Source organism: Diplotaxodon limnothrissa, linkage group LG17, assembly GCF_057381915.1.
Source record: "Diplotaxodon limnothrissa isolate DT_005_m linkage group LG17, D_limnothrissa_male_GT1.1, whole genome shotgun sequence".
Taxonomy (NCBI): Eukaryota; Metazoa; Chordata; class Actinopteri; order Cichliformes; family Cichlidae; genus Diplotaxodon; species Diplotaxodon limnothrissa.
The window spans coordinates 23,260,359-23,277,485 of NC_140612.1; the positions used below are offsets into that span (position 1 = coordinate 23,260,359).

Here is a 17,127-nt window from a genome sequence, read left to right on the forward strand (position 1 = left end):
CGTTTCCTCCCCAAAATCGGAAGCCATTATGCGCCCCCACATTCTGCTTCCCCTCCCCTCCAACGACGACAATTAGGGTCATCACCCAATCAGCTTCTGAGCTGCACGTTGCAAACGGGAAAGGCTCCCATGAGTCAAGCTGGGGCAGCTGGACAGTAACGGACAGAGAAACTACTCGTGGGGTCTGAGATGCTCAGACAGGAAGTTTAAGAAAAGGATATTTCCTGTGGGGCAAGTCTCACTAGAAATCCCAAGGAGGTGTAGAATTGTCTTCCTCTGTATTAACACAACAAGAGCTCAGATTAAAGAGCATCACAAGCCATTTTGATGCCAATCCCACACTGTGGTTTTTGTATGTTATAGATATGAAATATTACATTTGCTTAATACTTATTAGGTTTCTGTGATGTCACAGTTGATGATGCACACGCTTGCAATTCTGCAAAATTCAGCGGCTCTTGGCTACGCATTACTAAAACCAGCATTAGGTCTACTTTTACCAGAGCATTACGAAGCACCACAGACATTGCGTTGCCATTGAAAACACGATCGATTTTCAAAATAAAAGACACCATACAGAAATTCTCCTTATGCCAGAAACAACACTCACCTCAGGATAACACCTACATACTTTTCCACCTGTAAAGATACACCTGCAAATAGTACTGAAAGTACGGGAAAGTGTTGATAGCTGTTAGTTTGTGGACATGGAAATGATCAGAATCAATGCTAAATTATTTTTAATTAGACAAGCTAACTAAGAAGCTACATTTACCATTAAAAGAAGCAGTAAACCTGTGTCACTCCTTGTAAAGTCAGATTAATCAAACTGTGGCGGCAGTTACAATCATTCAAATCAAAGTGCAAGAACTGGATAATGTTTTCATCCAAGCAAATACAAACAAACGCAGACATATAAGCTATAATGCTATCAACTGAAATATTAAAAGTGCTGAATATATATATAAATATATGGTTGGCCTGTAGGAGAGCCTTAAAATTAGGCAAGGGTAAGTTGATGCTATGCTAAAAGCCCCGCGCTGTAGTGCTGGTTATTAACAAACTTATTTGCAGTAGATTAAATTAAATAGACATAACTGATCTTGGGGCCCCTGAGGGGGTTAGGTGCAGTTGCCTGCTTTGTTCAGCTAGTAATCCAGCCATACATGACACAGCATCACTAAAGCAGTTGTGGATGTTCATCCATCATTGTTGCAGTTCAAGAATAATTTCATAATTTTGTAATTACCTCATAATTGCTAGATTTCAGCCTCAAAGACAGAAATTGCTCGAAAATATCTAACTATCACCATCAAACTTCATGTATCCGGATAAACATCAGCCGTTGTGACCCAGCAATAACCCTTCGAGTGAGCGCTGAGACACAAAGCCATTTAAACCTTCATATTTATACGACACTACAGACAAAACAACACTATGTGGAGCGTGCAGGATGAAATATGTATGTGTCCGAGCACAAACTAATCTGCAGAAATGATCGCAAGGACTTCATTCCTCACATCGTTGACGGGTTCCAGCCTCTGTCTGTCTCCACATCAGTCGCCAGCATCAACAACAACGAAAACAACAACAACAACGACGTTAGAGAGAAGCTGCCTCTCTCTTCCTTCTTATCCCTCCCTCCAAGCTTCCCTCCCTTTGCCTTTGCCTCCGTTTTCTTCGTTACTCCGTCATTCTCCCACCTACAAACTATACCGGCTTACCGCTATATGGTGGGAGTCTGGTATATTGTGTGCGTGTGTGTTATAACAGTATTACAGCAGTTGTGTATGAAAACAGCAGATAAGAGAGCAGGATGATGAAATGTGAAGCAACAACACATGACCCAGCTTAAAGATCTCTGATAAAACAAACACGCTATATACTGGATCTACACTCGCACACATGGGCAGAATCACATACACATCTCAATACATGTGTACACACAGGAGGCATACATTTATTTCAACAGATAAGTGTGCACAAGCTGTGGAGCAAATGGCACACTTATTCACTGTGGACAGAAAAGCAAATTTACTCCTGTATTTGTGATTTTATGCATGTAATTCTGCATGTGGATGTGAGAATATGTGAGCAAACGTGTGTGTCTGTGTGTGTGTAATGAAACATGGTGGCCAGTTCGGCCTAGTAAATGAAATAGACCTGATAATATCATGGAGATGGACTGGGGTTTATGTGGTGGGCGGAGGGGGAAAGACATGGAGGTTTGCTGCTGCCGAAGGTCCACCACAAAATGTGGTGTATAAAGCTTCAATATTGCACAACATATTATACATATTATACAACATATCTTATATTAAAATATCTGTGTTTGCTAATGCACAGAGCAATATTGTGTTTTGATCATTTATTTCTGCATAATATTTGTTATTTTGAGTTCAAACTACTCAGTAATGTGGAAAAGTCTTGAGCCACACGGCCTCTCTTGTACAAGCTTTCTTGTAATCTTTTAAGTAGTGTTCAGAAATAGTTCTCTGGACTTCTTGAATGACATTCAAAGCTCTTCTTTGGATGCTGGCTGCCTTTAGATGATCCAACATTCCTTCAATTATGTTGAGGTCCAGGCTCTGGGGAGACCAATCCATGACTGATAGTGCTCCATTGTGTGTTTTTCTATTCAGGTATGCTTTTACTGCACTGACAGTGTGTTTGGGATCATTGTCATGGTGAAAAAATTAAGCTGTTGCAAGTCAGATGCTTTCCATATGGTATTGCATGGTGCATCAAAATCATCTGATGGTATTGGGGGTTTTTTGCATTTGCATAAATTTTGATAACATCGTCCAAACCACAAGCTGAAGTGTAATCCCTAACCATGACTAAGGCTTCACCGTGTTTTTAAAGCGATGTAGGCACTCACTATTATACCTCTCTCCGGACCTCCTCCAGTTCTTGTGTAATTTGGCATACCTCAGCCTACAACTGGCTTCAGGTAAAGCTAGTTGTAGCTTTACCCGAAGCTACAGAGCTTCGGGTAAAGCTACAACTAGCTTTAAAGAAATGAGAACAAACTGCATGCTTTTGTGACAGTCTGCTAGTGACAAAGCGTCTAAAGACTTTGACTGAAAAATGAGTGAAAAAGCAGGCAATGTCTAAGGAAAGGTTTGGAGAACAATTACTCTAGAACTCTCTTTAAAAAGTGACAAGAACTTTTGCTCCTTGGAAGCAAAATGTGATAAATGAAGGGTGTCTCAAAACCTCTGCATAGTATTATATTTAAGAAACTTTCACACCTTGATATGGCCACAATTTAAATTTTTAATGCCCAGATTCAACTGAAAGTCAACAAAAAATATCAGCATCTCCTATCAAGACATAGGTGTCTTAACATGTTGCTGTTTAGATAATCAGTGTGATACCAAGAAACTCAGAGTAAAACAAACACAGCTAGTTAGAAAAATAATAGCTAAATACTTTGTTTTCAACATTACTGGACCCTAGAGATCTCAATTTCTCCCAAGATAAACAAATATGCTGGAATAAGCCATAAACACCTTACAGATTTGACTGACATCTAAAAATTACCTTTTTTATGCTGGATATTCCATTTCATATGTTCAACTGAGAAAAAATGGCTGGTTTTAGGCCACTAGCTAGCTTTAACATTAGCTGATAGCCCCTAGCAGATAGCATACTCAGGGAAAACTGATATAACCCTCCACAGGGATCATAGGTGGTACAATGTTTTCTTTGTTCCTGAGTGCAAAGACTTGGGAGAGCGGTTTAACTTTTAAAAAAAAGAAAAAAAGAAAAAATTGGTTTGCCTGAGATTGGAGTTAGGGTTTGGCACTAAGCTAATACAGGAGCTGGCTAATTAGTTTGGTTAACACAGAGACTGACAGACGCAGCTTCCACAGTTACGAAAGCTGAAGCCAGCATGCAAGTGTCTAAACCTGTATTCAGCTATGTTGATCTGCGACTTCTACAAATACATTCCTACTGAATTTATGCTCTCAATCTCTAGTTTTAAGTCCTGCTAAGAAAAACTTACAATACAGCAGACTATGCTTTACAACAGGTCTACCTTGTAACTAATAACTTACTACCATATGACTGAACAATGTTCTTGGTTTTCAGACATGTTCACCTCTGAAAAACAATATGGCATCCAGTTTCACAATGAGGTTGGCTAAATAGTGAGCAATTTCACAATTGCTATATTTACATATATGTCTGAAGGTCAGCAAAGTGTGTCTTTAATGCACAATAGCATCTGAACAAACCACAAGACTCCTGGAACAATGTCATTAGGACAGACGAGACCAAAGTGGAGGTGTTTCTCTGCAACTCATAGTGCCATGTTTGGTCAAAACCAGGCACAGCTTATTAGCACAAGCGCCCCATATCAGCTGTCAAGCACGGTGGTGGAGGGGTAATGATTTTGACTTGTTTTGCAGCCACAGGACCTGGGCACTGTGCAGTCACTGAGTAGACCATGAATTCCTCTGTATTCCACACTTTCTGGAGTCAGATGCGAGGCTGGGTCACACAACAGGACCTTAAGAGAGGTGTGCATGAATTAATTTGTAAAGAAGAGTTAAACAAAACTTAATCTACAACGGTGTGAAAGAGTGATAAAGTCATTCAGAAATGATTGCTTCACGTTATTCCTGCTGAGGTGGTTCTACAAGCTTGAAATTTGTTTTTCACGACTTTACTAGAGGAACTGAACAGCCATGAAAAGCAATTGTGTGTTGACTGCTGTAGATTTCCCACGTATACGCACTGTTGTACTAATCAGATAAACATCACACAAAGTGAAGTATTTATTGTAGAAAAGCACCACCACCAGCCTGCAATAGATTGCATTAATTATTTAGCAGATAATATTTAAATATAGCTTTTTACTTCTCATTTTATTTCAGTCTTCTGGTCCGAAATCCACACTACTCTTCTCCCAGCAACTGCCCACAAGTTACACCACTTAGAGAGTGTGTGTTTTATCAGTGCATTTATCAAAACTGTTTCCTCTCAGCTTCCTCTTCTCGTTTTGTCTCTCCTTTTGCTGTCATGTGAAAAATTTTGTATTCTGTATCAGAGTGATGAAAACACACACACAAACACACACCAATCAGTGGCTAGTCCTCTATCTGATATGGAGTTGATCATGGTGGCATATAGAGGGTCTCCAATGAATTCACACTCACTCAGCCCTTTGGTCTGATAACAACGGGTTTGGGGGAAAAGGAGGAAGCTGAAGGACAGATATTTTTTTTCCGGATGGACAGGTATGGTTTTGGCCACGCTCCGCTACTCCGGGACACCTCAGTGATTGGCATGGAGGCTCGGTCGCCTCCTCCACTGACAGATTATTCATATCACCTAGTTAGGTTTCATGAAGCAATTATATGTCTTCACACTCCGCCAACTTTGGAAATGGCAAACTATAGAAACACACACTATATGGTCTCTGATGGTAGGAAATGCCTGTCACTGAGGAAGAGGAAGCTGGTTTTGTGGGTTCAAGTTCGCACAACTTCGATCAGGGCATTAAAAGTAACAGGGTGGTGTAATTTTCACTATGAATACATGCTCTTTATCAAAGTTCTCTGTAACATGTTGAGATTCATACTGAAATAATGTGTTTCTACAGGGCCCTTTACGTGGAAAACCACACATGAAGCTGTGATTTTTCTTTCAGTTTCTCTGGAATATACTGAAAAACATGAGGGTGATGACAATGAAAAGACAAACTCAAACATCAGGAACAGGAATTCCAATGAACGCGATGGCACATTCTTTGATATTGTCTGGGAAATGAAGCCCAGAAGCACAGCAGAGCATGTCACCACAGATTGGCACTGAGTCATGCTTTTGTTTGACGTATTTTTAAATCTTACTGATATTGAGAAAGTACCTTCATCTTCATTAGGGAGTCATACTTTCCTAATTTAAACTAGAGTATTTCCCCTGCTAAAGTAGTTAAAAGTACTCTTTAGATTATTTAAAGCTATGGAAAGCCCTAAAGAAAGATACCCCCAGGAGACCCCGAGAGGGGGGGAGAATGAGGTCTCCAATCGGACGGACTTAAGGTTAACGACTAATGCAATGGAAAGGACTACGAGTAAGACATGTATCTGCGGCAAGCTGTGCAAGAACCAGCGTGGCCTAAAGGTCCATCAGGCTAGAATGAAATGTTTGGAGCGGCAGAGTGAGGTGCAACGCACAGGTCCTGAACCTGGTGAGACGCAGGAGGAGCCCGGCCAGGAGGCACCCCACAGAGCCCAGTCCCTCCATGCACAGGACTCTTCCAATCCAAGCAGTGTAGTTCCACAACAGCGGATTAAGTGGCCCCCAGCCAGCAGCCAGAGCGAGTGGCAGAAGTTTGATGAGGATGTCTCCAACATCATACAAGCTGTGGCCAAAAGAGGTGCCAACAGCAGGCTTAAAACAATGACCACCATCATAGTCAGCTACGCCTCAGAAAGGTTCGGCCTGATCGAGAAGTGTAACAACAAGACCCCTTACACCATGAACCGCAGGGCCATGAAGATTCATCAACCACGCCAGGAGCTTAGGAGCCTTAAGAAGCAGTTCAAGAACGCTGATGCGGAGGAGAAGCAAGCTTTAGAGGAGCTGCATAACATCTTGCGGAAGAAGCTGATTACCCTCCGTAGAGCAGAATGGCACAGGAGGCGAGGAAGAGAGAGAGCCAGGAAACGTGCAGCTTTCATTGCTGATCCCTTTCGATTTTCCAAACAATTGCTTGGGGTCAAGCGAAGCGGGCAGTTGGAGTGCTCAGCAGAGGAGGTGAATAACTTCCTTCATGAGACCACGAGTGACCCATTGAGGGAACAAGACTTGGGACCAAACAAAGCTCTCATCAACCCTGCCCCACCATCAGTAGAGTTCAAGTTGACGGAGCCAAGTTTGAAGGAGGTGTGTGAGGTCATCAAAGCAGCCCGCTCAGCATCCTCCCCAGGTCCCAGTGGCGTACCCTACCTTGTCTATAAGCGCTGCCCAGAGCTGCTCCGCCACCTGTGGAAGATCTTAAAGGTGATATGGCGGAGAGGGAGAGTTGCTGATCAGTGGAGGTGCGCAGAGGGAGTCTGGATTCCCAAAGAGGAGGATTCGAAAAACATAAACCAGTTTCGGAGTATCTCGCTATTGAGCGTGGAGGGGAAGGTTTTTAGCGTTGTCTCCCGGAGATTGACCGAGTTTCTCCTTAGAAACAATTACATTGATCCATCAGTTCAGAAGGGGGGAATCCCAGGAGTTCCTGGTTGCCTAGAGCACACTGGTGTAGTTACACACCTTATAAGAGAAGCACATGAGAACAGAGGCGACCTAGCTGTATTGTGGCTGGACCTAACTAATGCGTATGGGTCGATCCCACACAAACTGGTTGAGCATGCTTTGCACCTCCACCACGTCCCCAGCAAGATCAAGGACCTAATCCTGGACTATTACGCCAATTTCAGGCTTAGGGTCACTTCTAGGGCAGTTACTTCAGACTGGCACCGACTCCAAAAAGGTATAATAACAGGCTGTACCATCTCAGTTACGCTCTTTGCCCTGGCAATGAACATGGTGGTAAAGGCTGCGGAGGTGGAGTGCAGAGGGCCGTTAACAAGGTCAGGTGTTCGTCAGCCCCCTATCAGAGCCTATATGGATGACCTCACCATTACAACATCATCAGTTCCCGGGTGTAGGTGGATCTTGCAAGGTCTTGAGAGACTCATCTCATGGGCAAGGATGAGTTTTAAACCTTCCAAGTCAAGATCGATGGTACTGAAGAAGGGCAAGGTGACGGACAAGTTCCGGTTCTCAATTTCAGGAACCATTATTCCATCCATAACGGAACAACCAGTTAAGAGCTTGGGGAAACTCTTTGACTCCAGCCTGAAAGACTCTACTGCTATCCAGAAGGCAAATGAGGAGCTGGGAGCGTGGCTTATTAAGGTGGATAAGTCCGGCTTGCCTGGAAGATTTAAAGCCTGGATCTACCAGCATTCCATCCTGCCCCGAATCCTGTGGCCCTTGCTTGTCTATACAGTTCCAATAACTACTGTGGAATCCCTTGAAAGAAAGATCAGTGGCTTTCTTCGTAAGTGGCTGGGACTTCCCCGCAGTCTCACCAGTGCTGCCTTGTATGGGACAAGCAACAGCGTGCAGTTACCCTTCAGTGGTCTCACAGAAGAGTTCAAGGTGGCTCGCACACGAGAAGCCCTACAGTACAGAGATTCTAAAGACTGCAAGGTGGCATCAGCAGGCATTGAGGTAAGGACAGGAAGAAAGTGGAAGGCTGAGAAGGCAGTTGAGGTGGCGGAGTCACGCCTAAGGCAGAAAACACTAATGGGGGTCTTAGCAACAGGGGGAGCAGGCTTGGGGTACATCCCAAAGGCCCAGGTCAGCAGGGCACAGGGAAAGGAGAGACACCAGCTACTCCAGGAAGAGGTCCGAGCAGGTGTGGAGGAGGAGCGAGTAAGCAGAGCTGTAGGCCTTAAGCGGCAGGGAGCATGGACAAGGTGGGAGAGCACCTTGCAGCGCAAGGTCACCTGGGCAAACATCATGCAGGCAGACTTCCACCGGATCCGATTCCTAGTGCAGGCAGTATACGACACTCTGCCAAGCCCAGCAAACCTCCATTTGTGGGGAAAGAGCGAGACACCTGCCTGTCCCCTGTGCTCTGGAAGAGGGACCCTAGAACACCTCCTTAGCAGCTGCCCAAGGGCCCTGGCCGATGGTCGGTATCGTTGGCGGCACGACCAGGTGCTCAGAGTGGTTGCTGAAAAGATTGCCTCAGCAATCAGCATCAGCAAGCATCATCATGCTCCGAGGAAGGCAATCTCTTTTATTAAGGCTGGAGAGAAACCCCAGGGGCGCCCACATTTGACAACTGGCCTTCTCAACACAACCTCTGATTGGCAGCTACAGGCTGACCTGGGTAAACAACTAAAGTTTCCTCAGAACATTGCAGAAACATCACTCCGGCCAGACTTGATAATTATTTCTGAGGCCTCAAAACAGCTGATCATGCTGGAACTCACAGTGCCCTGGGAAGAGCGGATTGAGGAGGCTAATGAAAGGAAACGAGGAAAGTACCAGGAACTAGTGCAGGAGTGCAGGGGAGGGGGCTGGAAGACTTTCTATGAGCCCATAGAAGTGGGTTGTAGGGGCTTTGCAGGACGATCACTCTGCAAAGTTCTAGGCCGGCTGGGCGTGGCTGGGGCAGCCAAGAAGAGGGCCATCCAGGCTGTGAGTGAAGCGGCAGAGAAAGCCACAAGGTGGCTGTGGATTAAGAGGGCTGATCCGTGGGTAGCTACTGGTACGCAAGTCGGGGCCTGATCACCCCCGGCTGGGTCGCCTGGGCGAGGGTGTATGATGTTGTGAGACCCGAAACACCTGATGACCCTAGGATACATCACTGAAGATGCGTACCAGTGCATCCAGGAGATGTGTCTTTATAGTAGATAGTAGTAGAAATTTTATACCACAATATCATACAAAATGAATAAAAGTGTTATCATTTGACAAAGTTTTCGCCACTCAAGTGCAATTAATTTCCAAACTCTAAATCACGTTTTTATTTAGTTATCTGAAATAGTGACTTCCAAATTAAAGTATACTATGGTTTCAATTCTGAAATCTTTTGCAGGCCATGATGAAGTACTCGTTTTTTGTTTTTCCATTCGCACCTAATGTCGATCCTTCATTAACAGCTTTCCTTTTGCCACTGCTGCCTTTAACCTTTGCCTCTGCATTGCTACATAGAGGTTCCAGCTCAGATAACGAAGAATTAAATGCAAGATGTGACTATTTAATTATAACGTTTTTAAATTTTTTAAAAAGCAGGGTTTGTTTGCTTTGCAACAATCCCATCAACTTATTTAACCAGCAGTAACTTTGCTGTCCACCATGGATCTGTGACCTCCACTTTGGGATATTCTGGCTATACGGGGATTTTAAAAAAAAGAGCACTTGATAAACGTGCAAATTGTTTGTTACAGACAAAAATTGTTCTCACTTAAAATGATGCTGAATCAGAGTAAGAATCAGAATAATTTATTAATCCTACAGAAAATGATGTGGTCACAGTTGCTCTAAGACAGTAAGTAACAGTAAGTAACAGTAAGTAACAGTAATTAACGATATTTTAAGTTGTTAGAATATAAGTTGGATGTACCAACTTATATTCTGGCAGGTGGATTCCACACAAGGCCATAGTTTCATAATTAATAATTAATTTTATAATATAGTTAATTCACATTCATGCTGTTAACTCAGCCACAGGAAGCAGCAGAAGTAATCATGTGAAGAATGGAAAAATACTAGTAATCACACAAGAAAAAAAGTGATCATTAAACAGTTCAACATTTGCGGTTTCGCTATGAAAATTAGTGCTGCATAAGAAAATTCACACCACTCTCATATCTGTAGTACAAAAAGTCACTACCAGCAGCCGTTTAGCTAGCTCAGCTTAGTGTAAAGACAAGAGGAAATACCAGCTGGGCTCTGTCGAAATGTCAGAAAAGCCACCTGTCAGCATTTTTACTCATATTTCTGTTTAAATTACCAAAAAAAAAAACCAATGATGTGATAATGTGTGATTGTGCTATTGTAGATGATCACTACACCTCTAAAAATTCACAATAATTGAAAAAATCTACTAGAGTCAGAAAAACATTTCTGGTACTATTTCTTGGCTGGGTGTAATAGGGTTTATATTGTGTGTGATCCAACGTTTCATAATCACCACAACGTGTGTTGTGCTGAAACTGTGGCAGTTCACGAGGGACGTGCCTGAGGTGCAATTACTGTGTGTTAGAATCAGTGTCTCTATCTTATGGAGCCTGTGAGCACTGTAAATTTTGTAAATGTTCATGAGCAGAGTTCTAAAGTGCTAAAACATCCACGTGGCATGAGAGACGTACCTGAGTGCAACATTTCGTACACAGCTTAGGGCTGAGGTGTTATTTCTACCAGCCAGTTAAAGCAAAGTGTAACTGAGTGTGGTTGCAGGGGTACAGTAACATTCTGAAGTGTCTCTGAAGGGTGCTTGGAAACTTTGCGCATTAAAGAAACAAATTTAAAGGATTAAAGTTGGCAGAGTAAAGTAATTTGGATAATAAAAAGACAAAAGGCTCTTGATTACAGGTTTTAATGGGAAAATTGTTGGTATTTTTAGGTAATGATGAAAATCCTACCATAAATTAACCCTTAATGATAATTTAGTAATTAATAATGCATTTAATTAGGCAAATCACATTCAGCTGTTTCATTATTGACCTATTTGAAACCAGTCTAATGTTTGGGAACTGCAGTTCAGCGACTTGTCACCACATTTCAGCCTCCTCTTACACCTACATTTCCTGTAAATTACACTCTAATGCCAACGAAGAGGCTGGTGCTGAACTAAAACAAACAGCCATCACGGCGAGGGCTTAGCAGGTATTGCGACAGAAAAACATAAACTTCCACTCTACCTGTGAATGCCTTATTAACACTGCCATGCAGCTGAAGCTTAAACAGTCATAACTTGCCTTTATGTTGCAGCCTTAGGAGAGAGTGATACAACATTATTGGGCTTTCATTACTCAACCACCATACAGCAGAGAGTCAGCGTAGCCTGACGGCCTCTGAAAACAGACGCGCACACCGCTGACAGACATGATGGTGTCGGCAGGGTCAGCACGTACGCTCACAGCAAAAGGTGAAAAAATAAAACCGGATTAAAAATAAACTAAACACACACACTCTCCAGTTGTACTACACATTTAACACCTTGCAAACTGTCAGTGACATCATGGGAAAACTGTCAGGTAGCAGGTTTTGTTTTCTGAAAGCACACCTGCATGCTCACCGACATATAGAAAGGTGATTTCAGCTCATTCTCTCCTTCACACACACACACACACACACACACACACACACACACACACACACACAGTAAACTGTGCACAGCCCTGATTCTCACACCATCAGCTGTGACCTGGTTAGCTTTAAGCCGGTGTTTGAGCCTGGCCCTTAGTTGAGGTTGGCTGCTCAGACAGGGCAATAGTTTGCACTCTCACACACACACACACAGAATCACACTCACACTGGCCACTGTGGCTAATTGAATGACCAGGGCAGGAGGTCCAGGTCTTTATGCTCGTGGAGAGGAGCCATGAATATCTCTGTTTCATTTGGGCTTCACACACGGAGGTGGTGGGAAAAGGTGAATGAGTGTGGGAATCAGCAGCCACGCACTCTGAATATTCACCTTCCTAGAAGTTCTGAGGAGCTAAAATACAGGCTTGTGTTCTTACAAATGAGACAAAAACAGTGATTTTGTGTCATTTTGTGTGATGTTTATCTGATTAATACAACAGTGTGCTGTTACACCACGGCCTAGGCAACCGGCGTGCAACACAGAAAAAATAAAAATAAGGGGGAAAAAAACAACAAAAAAAACTACTACGGGTCTCCACAAAAAAAAATCCCAAAACGAAAGGATCGACAACTATTTACATCAAAGCAAATTAAGACATTTATTTACATCAAAACACCAAACTATTTACAACCGGGGGGAAGATCGCGAACCTGACAAACTGAAACACAGGGCTTAAATACATAGAGGGAGCAATCAGGGAATGGACAACAGGAGGGAAACACAGCTGGGGCAAATCAGAACTGACGAGACAAGGAAGCGTAAACTGAACACACTGAGATAAGACAGACTTTCAAAGTAAAGCAGGAAACACAACCGTCACGCCTAAAACAAAACACTGACAACACCGAATCGTAACAGTTCCCCCCACCCAAAAATCAAACATTTAAAACATGTAACCCCAAAGAAAATGTTTGATTCATGACCAGCGCATACGGCACCGGCTGCTGTTCTGCAGGCGACGCTGATGGCTGGACGGGCCCCTTGGATCCTCCAGTGGAAACGGAAGGCTGGAGCGGTCCCTCGGACCCTCCAGCGAAGGCGGACGAAGGCTGGAGCGGTCCCTCGGACCCTCCAGCAAAGACAGACGGAGGCTGGAGCGGTCCTCGGACCCTCCAGCGAAGGCGGACGAAGGCTGGAGCGGTCCCTCGGACCCCCCAGCAAAGACAGACGGAGGCTGGAGCGGTCCTCGGACCCTCCAGCGAAGACAGACGAAGGCTGGAGCTGTCCCTCGGACCCCCCAGCGAAGACTGACGAAGGCTGGAGCGGTCCCTCGGACCCCCCAGCGAAGGCGGACGAAGGCTGGAGCGGTCCCTCGGACCCTCCAGCGAAGACAGACGAAGGCTGGAGCTGTCCCTCGGACCCCCCAGCGAAGACTGACGAAGGCTGGAGCGGTCCCTCGGACCCCCCAGCGAAGGCGGACGAAGGCTGGAGCGGTCCCTCGGACCCTCCAGCGAAGACAGACGGAGGCTGGAGCGGTCCTCGGACCCTCCAGCGAAGGCGGACGAAGGCTGGAGCGGTCCCTCGGACCCTCCAGCGAAGACAGACGAAGGCTGGAGCGGTCCCTCGGACCCTCCAGCGAAGACAGACGGAGGCTGGAGCGGTCCTCGGACCCTCCAGCGAAGACAGACGGACGGCTGAAGCGGTCCTCGGACCCTCCAGCGAAGACAGACGAAGGCTCGAGCGGTCCCTCGGACCCCCCAGCGAAGGCAGACGAAGGCTGGAGCGGTCCCTCGGACCCTCCAGCGACGGCAGACGAAGGCTGGAGCGGTCCCTCGGACCCTCCAGCGAAGGCGGACGAAGGCTGGAGTGGTCCCTCGGACCCTCCAGCGAAGACGACGAAGGCTGGAGCGGTCCCTCGGACCCTCCAGCGAAGGTAGACGAAGGCTGGAGCGGTCCCTCGGACCCTCCAGCGAAGACGACGAAGGCTGGAGCGGTCCCTCGGACCCTCCAGCGGATCCCGGACGAGCCCCCATTATGTTACACCACGGCCTAGGCAACCGGCGTGCAACACAGAAAAAATAAAAATAAGGGAAAAACAAAACAAAACAAAAAAAACTACTACGGGTCTCCACAAAAAAAATCCCAAAACGAAAGGATCGACAACTATTTACATCAAAGCAAAATAAGACATTTATTTACATCAAAACACCAAACTATTTACAACCGGGGGAAGATCGCGAACCTGACAAACTGAAACACAGGGCTTAAATACATAGAGGGAGCAATCAGGGAATGGACAACAGGAGGGAAACACAGCTGGGGCACATCAGAACTGACGAGACAAGGAAGCGTAAACTGAACACACTGAGATAAGACAGACTTTCAAAGTAAAGCAGGAAACACAACCGTCACGCCTAAAACAAAACACTGACAACACCGAATCGTAACAGTGCATATGTGGGAAATCTACAACAGTCAACATACAACTGCTTTTGATTTTATTAGCCTAGATGTTGTGTTTTGAGTATTTCTACATGATTTTGTGTTGTATTCAGTGCATTTTAAGGTTGTTAAAATTGCCAGGCCTCTCTTGTAAATGAGATCTCCCAGGGAAATAAAACTAGAATGAATTAGTAAATAAATCAAATAAATTAAAAGAGTAAAAGTGTTTCACTTTCATTGAGACCGGGGACACATGACTGTTTCCCACTCTAAAGGTTTTACATCTTGAACCAGACGTATACACCTACAATTTATGAATGGTAACTAAAACTGAAATTTAATTTAAATAAATCATAAAAACTGAAATGAGTAACCTCTCTACAGAAACTACACAGACAGCAAAGTGTCTCCCTGAAGCTGACAAAGAAGATGCGAAAGTCTAATTTTATGGCCATCCTTGACCTGTTCCTGTTACGACACAATGCGGCACTGCCACTTTGATGCAGCTGCGGGCATCCTGGAGAGGCGCTCGAGGTGCCTTTTGGCATTCGTGGCTCTCACAGCCAAGGCTAATCGTAACCAACCCAACACTGAGTAAAAATGCAAAACTCTAAATTGGTGCACAAACAGAAGACTACTGTTTGAATGTCTGGTGTTTAATTTCCTTCCTGCCTCCTTCACACTTTGAAAAGGTGGCATTTGCCCAATATTCTCACACTCAGTTTAACACCACAAAGACCTCCTTGCATGCATCTCTAGACATCAGGTGTTTTGGTAAAAAAAACAAAAACAAAAAAAAAACAGCAGTATTTGATGCCCAGGAAATGAGAGATGTCTGACATTTCACACAAAACCTCAAGTGGTAGACAATCAAAGGAAGTTGGTTTCATCCGTCAGTGACCACAGGTGTCTGGAAATATTCGGGGACATCCCTCCATTTAACTGTCTGTGTGGACCAACTAGCCAATGAACGCACATTGTTAGCCTTAGCTCGATGCTACCAGCAAAAAATCGTTGTCCTTTTCCTCCTGTTGCCCTTTCAAAATAAACTTTTATTTTTTTCCTATATTCCTTGGGAGGGTAGCCAAACTCCTAAAAGGTAATACTATGTTCTGTATGTTTTTATTTTCCATTTGTGACCACATGAATTCAATCTTTATGGTTATTTTCAAGCTACAGCACCTATTTAAAGTTAGTTGGTAAAAACACACGGAAAGCATAATCTGCACAGCAACTGTGTCTTATCCAAAGCCATTTATAGGAGCCAGGGATCACAGATCTTCTGTGTTTCTCAGCATGGAGGTAACATCTCGGAATATTCAGGATTAACCCGAAAAAAGAAAAAAACAACAACATTTTATTAAATCTTAAAACAGGTTGTTTTTGGGGTTTTTGCCTTAAAGGGCTTAAAAACACAACATTTTTTTAGAAAATTCAAGGCTCTCACCAAGCTGTGACAATATGCAAGGGAAAGTGAAAAATGTCCGATTTAATGGGTTTTCATTTCAGGCCCCGAGGCGATCCATACTTCAGCAGAAAAATACAGCATGTATGTGCTGGTTCAAACCAAGTATCGGTTCATGTACTGTATACATCTCGCTTTTAATAATTTTCATGCATGCGTGTGTTTTGTGCATGTGGATGTGGGGTCGTCTGTTATCTGTGTAAGAGGTGGGGGGAAGAAAAAAAGGAAAATAGGGAAACAGGAGAGAAAATGAAGTCTAGGAGAAGGAAATGAAACCTCAGAGCAGGAGTTGAGGGAGAGGTGAGAGGACGGCGGCAGATAGATGGAGTATAAGAGGAGCAGGAAGGAGGAAAGGGAAAATTGAAATGGTGTGATGAGATTGAGAGGAGACGGAGGGGAAAGGCTAGTCTGCCTTATTTGATGCCATAATGTGTTTGCTGATGTTCAGCATTCACACAAGTCAAGTCACATAGTATTATGGAATCAATGGATGAGTCACTGCTGTACACACACACTCATATAAGGGCGTTAAATATCACATATTGGTCACTAATTTTGACCCGTTTGATGTTTTTCCACCTATTTAACTTTACCACCTTGTCTTGTTTGGGCTGAACTATAAAGATATCAGCACATTTTTACTCAAAAATTAACATACTGCACATATATTCACCCACACAGGCAGCCTACTACCGCGGAAAAAAACAACACTCAACTCTGTCTTGCACTTTGAGAAAATTTCATGAACTCATTCCATTTTGAAGAGGCATGCCACAGTTTTGAAACCATTAAACCACTCAACAAATGAAGCATTGACCACATGACGCATTATTAGCTCTGAACGAATCTAGGTCAACACATGCAGAAGTATACAGCGAAGATACTCAAAAAATATTTTCCAATACCTTTGCAAACACTGTGTAATCGCTCTCATAAGGGGAGGAAGGAGCCACAGCTTCAATTATGGTATAAACAGTGCTGGGAAAACGCACAGAGCAACATTTAAACAAACACACACAAATAAGGGGGAAGTGAGCATCATTAGAGCAGGACTTCGCTGGAGCCAGGGTTAGGGTTTGTTTCCACTGTTGGTACTTGCTCACTGTGCTACTCAGACTGAGGGGTTTCAAAACAGACTTGGTTGAGTCAGAGTCGAACCCCTCAGATATTATGTGACAATGCAGTGAAAGATGCCATGTGAAAGACTCATTCTAATATAAATTGTTTTTGCAGCCAGTGCAAGCTTTACATAATGCAGTTTTCATTAAAATTATGTATGTTAATGTTATGCTTTCAATTATACACGTTAGCATACCGCACGTTGTTATCATAGTAATTATTCTCTTTAATGCACGCAATAGTGCTTCAATGGCTGCATTGTTAC

The 17,127-nt window shown here is 44.0% G+C and overlaps 1 protein-coding gene across 1 annotated transcript; it reads left to right on the forward strand.

Moving 5' to 3' along the window:
• The first annotated feature begins 5,973 nt into the window (after positions 1-5,973).
• On the forward strand, positions 5,974-9,408 carry LOC146614997 (uncharacterized). Its single transcript, XM_085375526.1, has one exon. The coding sequence runs from the start codon at positions 5,974-5,976 to the stop codon at positions 9,307-9,309; it is 3,336 nt and encodes a 1,111-aa protein (XP_085231652.1). The 3' UTR covers positions 9,310-9,408.
• Positions 9,409-17,127: the final 7,719 nt, after the last annotated feature.